Here is a 17,080-nt window from a genome sequence, read left to right as displayed (position 1 = left end):
ATCTGATCCTTGCTTCTGCAGTATAACAAATCTATCACACCTTCCTGCAATGCATCCCTTATAAAATGGAATTTCCTTTTAATGTGTTTCGATCTCTGATGGAACACTGGATTCTTGGTCATGGCTATAGCAGAAGTATTGTCACACATAATGGTAGTTGGTTCCACCTGTTCTTCACCAAAATCTTCTAACACAAACCTCAACCAAATTGCTTGAGTTGTGGCTTCTGCTGCACTTATATATTCAGCCTCTGCTGTGGATAGAGCCACACTATGCTGTTTGACAGAGGCCCATGAGAAGGCTCCACTTCCAAATGAAAAGGCATATCCTGAGGTTGATCTCATGTCATCCTCATCTCCACTCCAATCACTATCACAATATCCAATCAGAATTGGTGAATCCCCTTTCTGATATTGAATGCCATAGTCTAGAGTACCTTTGATGTATCTTAAGACCCTTTTAGCTGTTCCAAGGTGCTTCTGAGTGGGACAATGCATAAATCTAGCAAGCAGGCTGGTAGCAAACATGATATCTGGCCTGGTTGCAGTTAAATATAGCAAACTCCCAATGATTTTCCTATATAACTCCTCACTGGCAGACTTGCTTCCATCCTCTTTTCTAAGCTTGTCTGAGGTGGCCAATGGTGTTGATACAGATTTGCAGTGTTTCAAACCAAACTTGTCTAGTAGAGTCATTGCATATTTCCTCTGATGAATAAAAATTCCATGCTCTTGCTGAATTACTCCAATTCCAAGGAAATGATGCAGAAATCCTAAGTCTGTCATCTCATATCTTTGCATCATGTCTTTCTTGAATTCTTCAATCAACACTTCATTGTCACCTGTATAGACAATATCATCAACATAGATCGACACCATTAGAGTCCCAAAACCTTCCTTGCATTTCACATATAGTGTAGCTTCATTAGGACTTTTCTTAAATCCACATTCCAGCAGATATGCATCTATATTGCTGTACCAAGCTCTAGGGGCCTGTTTTAAGCCATAAAAAGCCTTCTTCAGTTTGTAGACTTTGTGTTCAGCATTTTCAACCACAAATCCATCTGGCTGATCTACATAGACCTCTTCTTCTAACACTCCATTTAGGAATGCTGACTTGACATCTAGTTGGTACAGTTTCCACCCTTTCTCTGCAGCCAAGGCTATCAAAGTCATGATAGTATCTAATCTGGCAACTGGTGCAAAGGTCTCATTGAAATCCACACCTGGCTTCTGAGTGTATCCTTTGGCCACCAGTCTTGCTTTGTGCTTTTGTATTGTTCCATCCACATTAAGTTTAGTTTTGAAAATCCATTTCACACCAACAATAGGCTTGTTACTTGGTCTTTCTACCAATTCCCATGTATGATTCTTTTCAATCATCATTATCTCATCATTCATAGCCTTTTGCCATGCCATATCTTTTGCAGCCTCAGCATAATTCTCTGGTTCAATGACACTGAGCTTGCAGTGTGCAAAAACTTCAGTAAGATTCTTCCACTTCAGTGGTGTGGTGTCATAAGTGTTTGATACTTCGATCTCACTGGTTTCTGTACTTTCAACAACATCTCCTTCTTGATTCTGTGCCTCAGTCTCTATATGTCTTCTCTCTGATCTAAGACTTGATCCAGATGAGCTTGGTGATATGGTTTGAGTTTGCACAGCTTGTGTTGGAGTAGACAACTCAAAACCAAGATCAATTTCACTTGTCTCATCTTTGTTATCCCAAGGAACAGATACATAGACAGCTTCCTTGCTTTCCCAATTCCACATACCTGCTTCCTCAAATGTCACACTCCTCGAGACAATAACTTTGTCACTGGCCAAATCATAAACTCTATAGCCTTTTTCCCTTGTCCCATACCCTACAAAGACTCCCTTTTGGCCTGTTTCATCCAGCTTGGACCTTTGCTGAGATGGAATGTGCGTGTAGCAGATGGAGCCAAAAACTCTGAGATGCTTGACACCAGGCTTCCTCCCACTGAACTCCTCAAATGGAGTCTTGTTGTCTAAGGCTTGAGTAGGACACCTGTTTAAGAGATAAACAGCAGTATGTACTGCTTCACCCCAAAACTTCCTTGGCATCCTTTTCTCATGCAACATTGTCCTGGCCATCTCAACTATTGTCCTATTCTTCCTTTCTGCTGTTCCATTCTGCTGGGGTGAGTATGCAACAGTGAGTTGCTTGTCAATTCCCACATCTTCACAGAATTTGACAAATTCATGTGAAGTGTATTCTCCCCCTCTGTCACTTCTTAGTTTCTTCAGTTTATAGCCACTTTGCAATTCAACCATAGACTTGAATTTCTTAAAAACAGTGAATACATCTGCCTTGAATTTCAGAAAATACACCCAACACATTCGAGTCTTATCATCTATAAATGTAAGGAAGTACCTGTTTCCTCCCATAGACTCAGTCATAGGACCACACACATTTGTATGGACCAATTCCAAAGGTTCAGCAGCTTTTCTCACTTGCCCTTTATCAAAGGTTGCTCTGTGAGTCTTGCTTGCAGCACACCCTTCACATACATGAGTTTTGCCAGTTAACTTTGGCAGACCAATCACCATCTCTTTATCTTGTAGTCTTTTCAGACTCTCAAAGTTTAAATGCCCCATTCTTCTGTGCCATTTCCATGTGGAATCAACAACAGTGGCTTGATTGACCAATATTGGATTGAGACTGTCAAATGAGAAGGGAAAACATCTGTTTCCTTTCATTTGCACAGCAGCAATAAGTTGTTGCAGACTCTCATCACCATAAATTTTAACCATGAAGTCACCAAACACCAACCAGTATCCATTCTCCACCATTTGCCCCACACTCAATAGATTCTCATCGAGTCCAGGCACAATCATCACTTCCTTGATGTATCTGACACCACCCTCATGTTCTATGGGAAGAGTACCTTTCCCAGTTGACTTCACCAACTCTCCAGTGCCCATTTTCACTTTACATGTCATTGATCTGTCAATATCAATGAGCATAGCCTCATTGCTAGTCATGTGATTGCTGCAACCACTGTCTAGATACCAGACCTCTTTGTCCTTGTCAACAGAGGCCTTATGACATGCATAGAACATAGCCGCTGGTTCTTGTACTTGATTTGCATAATTCACTGAATGTTCCTTCTTAGGCTGATGGCATTCTTTCATCACATGTCCAAATTTGCTGCAATTGTGACACCTCACTTTGCCTTTGAACCAACAGTCTCCAAGATGCATTTTGTCACAGATTCTGCATTTTTGTTTCCCTGCATCACTGTGACTTACTTGCCTTGAGCTTCCTGTAAGCTTGTTATCCCATTTCTTGGGCTTGCCTTTCCAGAGCCTTTGATTGTGCTTCCCTCCATCATTGCCATAGGTCCTGCCTTGACCATTTCGATTTTTAGAACCAATGCTCATGCTAGCAAAGGCCTTTTCAGAATTCTCATCATCCTCTTCATGCCTACTCAGTCTCACCTCATAACTTTTAAGTGATGCAACTACCTCATGCACAGATACAGTATTCATATCAACAGTTCTTTCAATTATCACACACATTGGATCATAGATTTTAGTTAAACTTATTAAAACCTTTTGAACCAATCTCTGATGTGACATAATCTCACCATACTTTTCCATTTGATTAGTTAGATCAAAGAAACGACTAAAATATGCAGGAAGAGATTCATTATCTTTCATTTTCATGTATTCAAATTCCTTGCGCAAACCTTGTAGCTTCACAGATCTGGCTTGTTCATCCCCATGGTATTCCTCTTGCAGCAAATCCCAAGCTCCTTTTGCTGTCTCTTGGTTCACAATTCGAGGGAAGATTGTCTTTGATACAGCTCCTTGAATGATTCCAAGTGCTTTGGCATCTTTCATGTTCTGGTCTTCAACATAGGCACTGATCTCATCGTCTTCTTCAGCACCTCCAGCCTCTCCATTTTTCTTCTTCTTCTTCTTAGAGTCAGGGACTGTGATCCCTTTCTCAACCAGCTTCCAAAGTCCTTGAGACTTGAAAATTGTTACCATTCTCACCTTCCAATAATCAAATTCTGTTCCATCAAACACTGGAGCTCGTAGCTCCATACTGCCAGATCCAGACATTTCTGAAAGAAATCCTTGTGTTTTCTTCAGTTTTTTTTTTAAACTTTCAATCACTCAATCACAGTAATACGCCCAGCTCAAGGTCGAATTCATGGCTCTGATACCATGTTGATTTACTGATTTCTTAGAGACATTTTTTAGGAAGGAAAGAAAAACAGAGCTGTGTAGAAAATGGAGTAGCTGACTTGCTTACTCACGTTGAGAGAGTGATCTTATATTCATCATTGCAATTCTGTTACAAAACTGAATGAAAATGCGTGAGCCTATTACCTCACTCACTCCACACACACACTTGATCAATTACACAAAGCCATCTGTCATACTCTATTACATCACTTTAATGAATTAACTAAAATACCACATCAGCATTATTAAGCTGCTATTCTAAAATCAGACCCGAGAATCAGTGGAAGCTTTACTTCCAACAGTTAAAACCTAACATGAAAATCGATAAACAAGTGTCGAGAGCTCGGTAGTGTAAAATTCTACAATACCAAGCGCTTGACTTCTCTTTCTAAGCGTTCGACAATAGATGCGAACATTCGAATCTGAATTGGCTTGTATATATATATGCATATATATAGGCCTCATTTGGTTTCTAGGATTGGATTAGATATGTTAACTAACTAGATTCAATGTGTATTAAAGGAAGAAATTAAATTGAGGATGTCTTCTAACTTGAAGGAAGGCAATGAATCAATCATAAAGGGTGATATCTAAAACTTATCCCCACTAATCCCACCATTTTTGTGGCGATTGGAGAGGATAAGATTTAGATATCAACTCTTTGTGTCTAATACATCTTCTTTCTTCAAGTTAGAGGTTTCTTTCCTTGAATATACATTGAATATATTCATTTTACATTTCTAATCCAGTCATAGACACCAGACGAAGCCATAGTATTAGAGATGTTCTTCTATTAGACAGTCTCACAATATAAGTTATGTGTTGGGGACCACACGCCTCTCGGCCTTCATGTTGTACTGATATGATATTGTCTTTAACTAAAAAACATGGAAGCTAGCTAGAGGTAACAAGTGGGGTTTTATTCTAAAAAGCCTCGATGGTACTCAAACTTATATATCGTAGATTATTAATTGTGTCACCTTTATGATGATATTAATTTCATTCTCTCGCCTATAATTTGTATCGAACCACACAAGTTCAACAATGATATATATTATCATAATGCGATTCTGAATAATTAATTAGGTTGATTCTTTTCTAGCTAATTTGTGGTGGGAATTCACAGCAACATTGCTATATACATACTATATTATAAAAAGACTAGCAGAGGTCAACTACTAAAGATTATCACGGATAGGTAGCCAAAGACTAGAGAGAGAAATGGACAACCTGTCAAATATTTAAGAACAATCGGTAAAAAGGAAAGGCTCGAGAAGTCACATGATTTGCAACAGTCCAAGATCAGCAGAGTGGTCATATATAACTTAATTTGTGGTAAAAATATATATATTGCTGTTGAAGTTTGCAAATTAATAGCTAGATCATTAAACTGGTGTCCGACCATCGTCTTCTTATTACATATATTTTATAAATAGAATATAGTTATTAATTATTGAAGTCTAATAATATATGAAAGTGATGACTAAAATTTCCACATATTCTCCCACCTATATTTCTCAATACACAAAAGAAAGGAGCACACAGTAAATCTCTCTCTCTCTCTCTCTCTCTCTCTCTCTCTCTCTCTCTCTCCGAGCTGTGGTTGGCATGTATGTACTGTTGGATCAACTATAGGTTTGGTGTCGATCAGCTAGTTACATGGTGGATCAATGAAGAAGGACTAGTTGATCAGCAGTAGTGCTTGATTTCTTTGTTTAATTGGAGGGTAAGTTTGAAACCTCTAACTTGAATCTGCTTGCTGTTAATTAATATATCTGTTTCATTATAGCTAGGTTGAATTTGGAGGAAATATATATGGTTATATATGGGGATCCATTGGTTTCTGTTTCATATGAGGTAAAGCTACTCATATGTTAATGTATTGAATCTGATTTAATTCTTGTTTCCTCATAAATAACTTGAAGATCATGGAGAGAAGAAGTGGAGGTTCTTCGATCATCATTAACGGTTTGTACTCACCAATACCAATTTTACTCTCTCTCATGCACTTAATTGGACTCCATAGTTCATAGATTAATTATTAGATTGGTCTCATATATATGTTGTAATCACAATTTTTTCAGTGTGGGAATATTCATAGATTCGTTTCACAATATTAATATTAATATGACCTTAATTAGCTCACTCTTATCCTTATTTTAAAGTTTACTCTCAATCATGTTTAATTTTCAAGCACAGGTGCCCCCGGTAATATCCCAGCCTTCCACTTAAAGAAAGAAAAATGAAGAATGAAGAATGAAATTATGAAAATGGTAATAAATTAAGAAAACCCATATGTAGATTTTGCTGCTCTAGCTAGGGTTATGGGAGCTCCATTCCCAAGAGCTAGAAATAAGCAAGGTAGATTAAATGTCTTTTGTATATTTTTGTCATCATCAAGTCCAAAAAAAGAGTACTTTTGTCACAGAAATGGGAAGAAACGTCTAGCTTGTAGCTTACAAATTTTTTAATAAAATGCAACACTACTTTGCAGTAGGTTAACTGTATGCGTTAACTATTTTATATTAGGTTCCATGTTAACTATATTTAAATTAGGAAAACCGTACATGGCATGCATTTCCTTGTATGAACTGATATTTTCCTTGAACTATATATGGATGATATATATGCTATGCATTTCCTTTCTGGCGACACATTTTCCATCGAATATATATATATATATATATAGCGCGCAACATAACATGTACATGTGACTTGCAAATTAACATCGTCTGATCGATCTGGAACTTCTACTTATCTTTTTAATGTTGATATTGTGTTATGTCTAAAATTACATTGTTTTGAAATTATATATATAGTTATGTTTCCAACATAAATTCTAAATTAATACTAAACCTTAAGCCCAAAACGCTTAGTCTGGACGTTGATAATTTAGATCAACATAAGTAAATGATCATGATCACCGGCCAAAAAGATTAGCAGATGATCCTAATCCAACTTGGCGTGACTCGAGATAGTTTGGAATATGTTTGAACAAGAGAAAATTTCTGTAAATATGTGTACTATATATACAATATACATGTATATATGTGTATGTGTGTGCGCGTGCGTACATATACTCATATAGATAATTACATGGTGCCATGCTCATATCCACTCAGTTCCGTACCATATATAGCAGGTTAGAAGTAATGCTACCAGCGCATGCTAATCAAGAGGCTATTGAAGCTAAAGAAATAAAACACAAATGGCTGAGAGAACAGAGATTTCCGATGGAGATCATGAAACTACTAGTTATGGAAGTGAGGACATTGAAGCTAAAACCTGTAATTGTTTACTGAGTTCTCAAAAGTCAGCTAGTTTGTTCTTCGACTTGAATGAGCAAGCAAGTAGTACTGGAGACGATGATGAGGATGCTGTTTCATACAATGAAGCCGAATGTGCGGGGAGCAGAACAATATCATCAGATCCAGAAGGTAATTTCAGTTTTGGTAACACAAATATGGAAAGGAATAAAGAACGGACAATTGCAGTGAGGCAATATGTTCGATCCAAAATGCCGAGGCTTCGTTGGACTCCTGATCTGCATCTAGCATTCGTGCATGCTGTTGAGAGGCTCGGCGGACAAGAAAGTAAGTCTCTTTTATTATGCTTAAGACTTTTCTTACTACACGGCCTGATATGTTATGTTATGGTTCATTAATCACAATCTAGCCGAAAAAATAACATATCTAATATATGGTAAGATTGAAAATCCCATATGTATACGTGTGTGTATTGTTTCTTACAGTACTAAATTTACTGTAAGAAACAATACACACACGTATATGTAACCTTGCTGTATATGTAGGATTTTCATCCTACACTAACAAATAGCAACCTTGCTGTATATGTAGGATTTTCATCCTATATTGGTCTTTTTTATTGGTTTATATACCATACTTTAACTTATTACTATGCATATATGTAAAATAATTCTAATAGTCAACGTGTGTGAGCTTCTTTTTCAATATTAGAAATGCAATCAGGTGCAGTACGTTTAACATAAATTGAAAACGTCGCAATTACAAAGATTTGAACTCAGCATGTTCGACTTCAATATATGCTATGATAAATTTCATCAGTCTATCGCTGTTCTTATAATTAGCTTAAACGTTGAGCTATAGTTCAAGTTGTCAGAATGTAGACTAACTATTATTCTACATTTTAATTAACGTTGATATTTAAAATGAAATACTGTTAGTGTGGCAGGCAAGTATATTATAGAAGCCCTTCTGTTGAGGTATACTTTATTTTAAACATAATGAGGTATGACTTGTGAGACTCACCTTGCATTGTAATTTGATGATCAAAGTAATCTATTTCTAGCTAAATCTCTATAAAAAGATCATCTTTTTAAAAAAGTAGATAAATCGAAAATCATTAAGACATCTAATTATGATAAAATAAATAAACGAATATATGGATTCCATGAACACTTGAAATGATGGCCCTTTAGTCAAATGATTAAATGATTTCCGATTTATCTAATTTTTTGCAAAAATGATCTTTGTATATAAACTTAAAAAATAGACGGCTTCGATCATCGAATTACAATACGGAGTGGGTCTCACAAGTCATACTTCATCATGTTTAAGTTGAGATATACATCAACAGAAGAGCATAATATATTATTATAAAAGGAATAAAATCCTAATGTTGTGTTATTTTTTTTAATGAAATTGACGGAGTACAGAAGCAACTCCAAAATTAGTTCTTCAGTTGATGAATGTGAGAGGACTTAGCATTGCTCACGTAAAGAGTCATCTGCAGGTTAGCCAGCTATGTGGTTATGAAAATTATCAGCTTTTCAATGTTCCTACTGAAATATAATTAAGTTATAGTTCTTTTCTCTGTAAACTTTCAAATTCTCCATTTCTCTAATTATGTAATTTTTAATTCAGATGTACCGAAGTAAGAAGCTCGATGAGTCAGGCCAAGGTAAAGTATCAGAACCCTATACCTAATAGATCTCTTTACCAAATAACTTAAACTTTTGAGTTGGATGCTTTAACAATTAATACCTACAAAATCAATCCCTTAAAAATGCAAAATGAGGGCTAACTAAGAGTAATATGCTGGATCGAGATAAAAAAATGTTATGTGGCGTACAATTGATATGCCAATTAACAGTTATGATCATAATAATGGTTGTAACAAACCTTTCATGAGAACAAATTAAAAGCTCACAAAAAAATTTATGTACACTTTTTCTTCTCAGTTCTATCTCAATCAAATAGAGGAATGCAAGGAAAAGATCACATTCTGGAAGCCTATCAAAAATTCAATCCTTATAGGCATTTTAGAATTGATGTCGACAACCGAAGCCATTTTCCTTCACCACCAATATTGAAACAGCAGCCATATGATGATTTCAACGCTAACTCTTCAAGGTACGTAATATATTAATTAAACCAATCAAAGATCAAGTGAAAGACTGTAGATCGAACTTGTTATATATTTATTAGACAATTTGATATTTATGTTGTCAGATTGTCAATCAAAATTATTAATAAAATAGATTATTTTGAATGCATAGTAGGTTGATATTTATAATCTAGTAATATGTCAGATATCTGACAATACCAACCTGACGCTCCATGCGATCATTTGACAAGGTCAATTTCACTGTGGAGCGAAAACTCAGGGATAGACCACCATGGCAGCAACATAACAAGCTCACATGTCTTTGATGTAAGGGAAGCAATAGCAAGAAGTGGACCTCTTAGACCCAGCACATTTCTGGAAGAGAAGAGATGGCCACCTCGTGAAACGATTGGAAATCATCACGAGAAAGCTGGCAGAAGACATTCTCTTAATTTTTCTTGGGGTCATAGCATTAACGATGTCGCACAACCTTCAGTATGGAGTACCAAGGCAAGCACCAACCACCATCAACCCAATACGACATGTAGTCCAAAGTTCATCTCTAATAGCTATGAACCCTTATCTCCGCTTGAGGTAACTACTCTAGCTTTCCTTTTTCTTTTTCTTGCTAGCTTGATCAACAACTTTTGTTCAATAAAACTATATAATGTACCCTTTTCATTGGCTACATTGCAAACAACGCAATAGATTTTCTGTTGATTTTTTGGTGTTGATCCATGTGTTTATGTTCGAAACCACGTCTTATTTATTCAAGGATAAAACTTTTTGGATTTTGAATTGTAAATATTTATATTGGAAAGACTTAAATAGAGAAGTGTGTAACAAGGTAGTTTTAGAAGTAATTATAATATCAACACCAAAAACATTAGTAGAGGATCTAGACTAGCTTGCTAACAATGCTTTAAACATATGTCGAATCTACTTAAAATAACTATTTGTAAATGGTTCATGTCTCATTTTTATGAATGATGTGATCAGTAATATAATACATATATTATTACTCTCTTTTTTTCTTTCTTTCCCAACAAAATCGTTTCTTTTTACATTGCTATATTTTTTTAAATGAATACTTCAAAATTAGTTTTGATGGTATGCAGGTTCAAAAACTTCAATTCATAGATGGAGAAATGCTTCATGAAAAAGTTGGTGCCCATATGAAGTCTATGAAACAGAAGAATTATTGGCTACCCGATTTGCAGTTAAGTTTGCGCCAAGATTTTAGTAATGGCAGTCAAGAAAGCATGAAAGAAGCTTATTACGAAAAGAAAGAAAGCACCAAAGATATTGAAACAATGCTTTCTCTTTCTTTGTCCTCCTCTTCAGCCAAGCAACAAGAACAATCTTCTACACCCACGTCTAGAGTTAGACTTTCATCATTTCCTCTCTTCAGACCTTAATTAACCATTCGCTTTGAAAAGAAAAAATAAAACTTAGAGATATTACCCAAATTGTAAATTGGGATTCCCAAACGAATTGCAGTAAAACCAGGTCTTGGCCAAGTACTTATTGATTAGGATCTGACCAAGTATGCCAGTAGGGCATGGGTGTTAGATCTTGTAAGTACTTGCCTCAAAAGGCCACGTGGACGGGGTTGTATACCAAACCAAAAAAATTTGGTCCGGTTCGGTAAAAACCAAACTAAGCCCTAGCTTTAATGTTGTTTTATTTTAATCTTTTGTAATTCTAAAAAAATTAGTTTTAAATATTTTGATTTATTTTTAGTATTTATCTTTTTACTTTATGAGTTTTAATATTTATTAAATTAGAAATTGAATTAAAATTTTATTTAATAAGAAATACCAAATTATCCCTCATTTGGACGTAACGGAGTTAATGGATCGATTGTTTTACAATAACACAAATTCTAAATATGTGTCATATATTAATACAAATCAAAACGTGTGTTTTAAAATAGGCCGGATTGGCCTCCAGTACGTGTTCTTTTTTAAAAATATTCCAAAAAAAAAAAAGATCAAAATTTATTGACTTAAGTAGACAAAATACATAAATTTCTGCATCATTGAGCTAGGTAGGTTAATTAATTAGCCACTGTGCTCCCTCCTCCACAAAACAGGCTAAACAGCAATATCAGAACAGAGTATTAATGCTACAGTATTGCGAGCTTTGGGACAGTGAACACATACATATGCTACATTAATGTAAATTTTTTCTAAAAGGAATAGTGCTTTTACCAATGGATTTCCTTCCACGCCCAAATATTAAGTAGTACCACCACAACCGCCACCTCCACCACAACCACCACCGCCATCATGGTGACCCCCACCACCACCGCCATCATGGTGACCTCCACCGCCACCACCGTCATCTCCTCCAACCCCAGCAGCACCATAATAATATGCACCGGCGTTAGTAGCATTATTTTTGTTTCTCTTGTTCTTGTGGCCAGACGAGGAACCATGGCCGCAAGCAATTATTACAAGTGATATGACTGAGAGGGACATCAGGATCATGCAGAGCAGGAACACAGCACCGGAGTTTGGTACCAAGAGACTCCATTCATCAGCCACAGCAGCAATGCCTTCCCTAGCCATTTTTTGTTTATGCTGCAAACATAGTTTTAGAAGGAGGCCGGGATTTATATTTTGGACATAATTACACTACCATTTTGGACATAATGTGGGCCTACAAATATTATTCTATGTAAATTTTGTATTGGTTATGCTGCTACGGTGCTACCTGCCAATGAACAACATTGTAGTGGTGAGGTCCACTTAGGCCAAATATTAAATTTTTGCTAATGAAGAAAGGAGTCAGGCCTTCAGTTGATGATTTGACATTGATACAAAAAAAAATATCTAAGAAGAAAGAATGATCATCACAAATATTGTTCAGGGGTGTAGAAAATTTCCCTGGTCTGTGTGAAATGTGTGATCATAAATGTTCTAGGACAATGGCAATTCCTAACTCAGGCTGCAGTTAAAACTAATTAAGTTTGGACAACATATTTGATTGTTGAGTTACGAATTTGTTTTAACGCAATAATGGAAGTATAATTAATTGAAGATTAAATATATGTGATTTGGAGTGGGGATTTCAATATGGTATGCTAATACAAGTCACTCGAATACAATAAGAAGTTAACTGGTTATGGTTGGCGTAAGATTACTTAACATAAATTAACCAATAAATAATATGATCATATATATATATATGGCTTATTCCTAATGGCCCTCACTCATTCTAATATGACACACTACCCTCCTTGGCCCGGAAAAATATCTAGGATTGCTCAATCATTGTCATGTGACCACTGCCCTCAATGGCTCGATCGGGACCACTCTGTGCAATATCTTTTTTTTGTGATTTTACGTCACTTTGTGCAATATCTTTGGTATGCACAGGCTGTGCCAATTTTTGTGGCAGATAGACCCGATCATGCCCAACCTTGCTCTTATAATAGAAAATTACACTTGTACCCTTCAAATTTGTGTTACGTTTGTTGGAGTTGTATGGCTCGATACATATCGAAAGCGATATTCGCACTCCACTGTTCTCTATCTGCACTTGTTTTTTTATTTTTTTAATTATTATTTATATATTTTATTACATGTATTGCGAAATCTACCCTTTTTGTTGCATTCTCTCTTTGTCAAACCAACCCAAGCTTTTTTCTTGAGCCTGCAGACGCTCTGCATATATCAACTCAACTCTCTCATTAAGTGTCCATATTGGTAATAAATCAACACATTTTTTGGTTTGATTTGCTACCAGATCTATTATATTAAGACCACCACCCCACCATCGAAACTAGCAATGTGAGTTTCCTTGGCCATATTCCAAACAATTGAGTATTCGGATGAATTCCTTCCCAAATAGCATCAGTTACAAAGCTACTCCAAAGTTGGTGAAGACTTTTCAATTGCATTTACATGTTGGTGAAACCTTTTATTGATCAGATGTCTATCATGAGTAATGTCATTCGATAAAGTGTTATAAGCAATATAATTACTCATCCTTCAATTAGGATGTTGTTTCTGTTTTTTTTTTTTTGGTTGAAATTTTTTTTTTTTCTTTCATTAAATGTCAAATAGAAATAATTTGATATAGAAGTAATTCAATCTATTAGCTGGTTTGGGTTACAAAAGTCAAAGCAAGTGTCGGTATTGTTTCTCCTCTCCCAACAACTCCTTTTCCTTTCTCATTTATTTGGTTGTAGAGACCATAAATTTGAAGGGAATAAATTATCTTGGTCTATTGTTTTGAGAGCAGAGATAGAAAGTAAGAGAAGAATATGAGCGGAACAAACAATTTCTGAGTAAAGAGAGATGAAGAAGATGAGGAATCATAAATTTAACGTGTAAAGAAACGGGAGCCCTCAAAACAAATATATAGATGTAGAGAAAAAATGTTTAGAAAGGGTAGATTTGGAAACACAAAGATAAAATGATGTGAAAAATAATTAAAAAATTATAAGGAGTGCAAATAGAGAAAAGTGAAGTGCGAAAATCGCCTCCCATACATATATGGCGTATTCATAATGGCCCTCACTCATTCTAATATGACACACTACCCTCCTTGGCCCGGAAAAATATCTAGCATTGCTCAATCATTGTCATGTGACCATTGCCCTCGATGGCTCGATCGGGACCACTTTGTGCAATATCTTTTTTTGTGATTTTACGACACTTTGTGCAATATCTTTGGTAAGCACAGGCTGTGCCAATTTTTGTGGCAGATAGACCTGATCGATCATGCCCAACCTTGCGCTTATAACGGAAAATTACACTTGTACCCTTCAAATTTGTGTTACGTCTGTTGGAGTTGTATGACTCGATACAAGCTAATGAATGTGAAAAGCAATCTCACATCAGAAAAAGTGACTCAACAATCAATAAGATATAAGTTGGGTATCCACTAATAGCACCTGAGGTATTTAGTCATTTATTTTTAGGAACAAAGTGAAATAAGACCCAAAGTTATAAGGAGGCATATTTTCCCTTTTGTATAATATGAGCATTAATATAAATGAGAGGGAAACAAAAATGAGGCAGAGCAAAAGAAAATAAAGAAATTGAATCGTTTTCTTCATATAATATTAGTTAAATGAGCTGATTGTATCAAAATCAGGTAATCAGGTTACTCGTGTTTATTATTCTTGTTAAATAATCATGTTATATATATATACTGGTTTATGTCGAGTATTTGTATTATTATTAATGCAATTAATACATATTAAACTTCATGCCAAATTTGATTAGAGATAGCCAAGGTTTATGGCTTACTGGTTTTATGTGCAATATTGGCCGTGGCCCGTGGTGAGGTTCTCACTGCTGAGTTGTGGGGCCTCTATCATGGTCTTTATCTTGCTTGGCATAAGGGCTTCAGAAAAGTGTTGGTTGAGATGGACTCTAGTCAGGCCGGATCTGAGGGGGAGCGAGCTGAGCGCTTGCTCAGGGCCCCACCTCGAGAGGGGCCCCCAAAAATTTTGGGCTCACTTATATATTTAATATTATAATATATATTTTTGCATCTAAATGTGCAATAAGAGCAGTAATATTCAAGTGAAATTTTGATTCAGGTTTGCACTTTTAAGTTCATTGAAAGATGTTGGTAGTTTATGATTGTATTTGCTTATTAGATGATGATTTTGTTATCGAATGTTAAATTTTAGTTATTTTATTTGTCGTATGTATTCAATCAATAAACTTTTTTTTCTTAGTATGTTTTTGTGATATGTTAGAAAGAGCCTAATTTTAAATTCTTGCACAGGCCTACAAAATCTCATATCCGGCCCTAACTCTAGTTGTGCTATCTCCTTGGTTTTGCACTATCATTCTAGTAAGCACCCTCTAGCTTCCTTGATATCTGCTGTTCAGCTTTTACTCCGGAATGATTGGGATTGCAGACTTACTCATATCTATAGAGAAAGAAATTGTGTGGCTGATAAACTTGCTAGCCTTTAATTGGCACTTGGTGGATCTTGGTTTAGTCATTTTAGAGCAACCTCCTGATGCTTGCTGCCCCCTGCTTTTGAGGATTTTGTTGGAATGGCAAGAGGCCGTTATGTTAGTAGTTAGTTCTTTGTTTGTTTGGGCCTGATGGCCCCCATTTTACCAAAAAAAAAAAAAAAAAAATTGAGTTGTGTTACTTATCATGTCAAAAATTGTCACTCCTAGGTAATTAAAAGATCGGGATTTTTGCAATTTTTTTACCATAATTCTTGTATGATTTGTATCAACTATCAAGCTTCACTTCGACCAAAAAAAAACTATCAAGCTCCATTATATGCATACATAGCCTGTAAACCAATTTCATTATCTTTATCAACTAGAAGCACAGAGTTTGCCAAGCAAATTATCACCCCAAACTATCACCTATGTCTCACTTTTTGCGTTAAATTTTATTAATTTTGTCTTACTTTCCCCCAAAACTATAATTTGTTTACCACTTTGCCCTAATCCGTTACCTCCGTTAACTTTTCTATCTCCTATGCTAACATGACTTATTAATGGCAAATTATTGGAGGGATATTTTGGTCCTCAAAGGTCTAACACCATGATTTTAGAGGGTATTTTGTCTTCCATTACTGAATTTTTTTTTGTCATGTATACACAAGGAGTAAAATTTCGTTTTTAAGGGGTATGAAAATTTTAACACCATACCAAATAAATTTCAAAAAATTTCGCCAAAATTTTTCGAAATCCTCGAAATTTCGGCGAAATTTTCGATGTAGAGGCCGGAGAGAGAGAGGGGAGGCAGAGATTGAAGGGAAAGGGGAGGAGAGCACCGTCGCCGGAGGGAGAGAAGAGATCGGAGAGGATGTTGCAGAGCCGCGCCGTCGTCGGAGGGAGAGAAGAGATCCGGGGAGGGAGAGGGAAGAAAGAGATTAGGAAGGGAGGAGGGAGGTGGGAGAGGGAAGAGAGAGATTATAAAGGGAGAACAAAAGAAAAACTAGATAAAAAAAAAAAAAAAGATGAAGGCCACTGCCCACTGGAACTAGAAGAAGACGAAGACGAAGACGAAGGCCACTGGGGAAGAAGAGGAAAAGGAAAGAAAAAAAAGAGGAAGTCACGTGGAAGAAGAGGAAAAGGAAAGAAAAAAAAAGAAGAGAAAAGAAAGGAAAATGAAAAAAAAAAAAAAAGTAAAGAAAAGAAAAGGAAAGAAAAAAAAAAGGAAAGAAATTTTTTTTTTTTTTTTTTTTTTTTAAGGTAGATTGAGATTTGAAGTCTTTAGGCAATTAGAAAGAAAAAAAAAAGGTTTAAGATTTTATTTGGAGTTTGATTTGGTCATTTTGGTGTTTCGTTTAGTTATAAACATAAATTATGAAAAAGAAATTTATCCCCTTATCATGAAGTTTCATTCCTTAATGTTTGGTTTTCCAATTTCGATAATTTGTAAAATTGAAATTTTAGGTAAACTGTTATCGCCGCTGCTGCCATCGGATTGGTTCTATTTTAACCCAATTCGGCTTAATTTAACTATCGAAGACAATTTCCAAGTCTCTTTGAGTAAGC

The 17,080-nt window shown here is 35.8% G+C and overlaps 1 protein-coding gene across 1 annotated transcript; it reads left to right on the top strand.

The window, feature by feature from the left end:
- Window positions 1–5,892: 5,892 nt before the first annotated feature.
- On the top strand, window positions 5,893–11,241 carry LOC147286773 (Homeodomain-like superfamily protein). Its single transcript, XM_086242121.1, has 8 exons — window positions 5,893–5,943; window positions 6,143–6,185; window positions 7,360–7,810; window positions 8,914–8,990; window positions 9,122–9,158; window positions 9,439–9,610; window positions 9,836–10,178; window positions 10,703–11,241. Exons 3-8 carry the CDS (start codon window positions 7,426–7,428, stop codon window positions 11,000–11,002), a joined length of 1,314 nt encoding a protein of 437 aa, XP_086098247.1. The 5' UTR covers window positions 5,893–5,943; window positions 6,143–6,185; window positions 7,360–7,425; the 3' UTR covers window positions 11,003–11,241.
- The last annotated feature ends 5,839 nt before the right edge of the window (window positions 11,242–17,080 follow it).

Source organism: Dryas octopetala, chromosome 4, assembly GCF_963921425.1.
Source record: "Dryas octopetala chromosome 4, drDryOcto1.1, whole genome shotgun sequence".
NCBI classification, from domain to species: domain Eukaryota; kingdom Viridiplantae; phylum Streptophyta; class Magnoliopsida; order Rosales; family Rosaceae; genus Dryas; species Dryas octopetala.
Note: the sequence above shows the minus strand (reverse complement) of the source record. Positions and strands in the feature narration are given on the sequence as shown.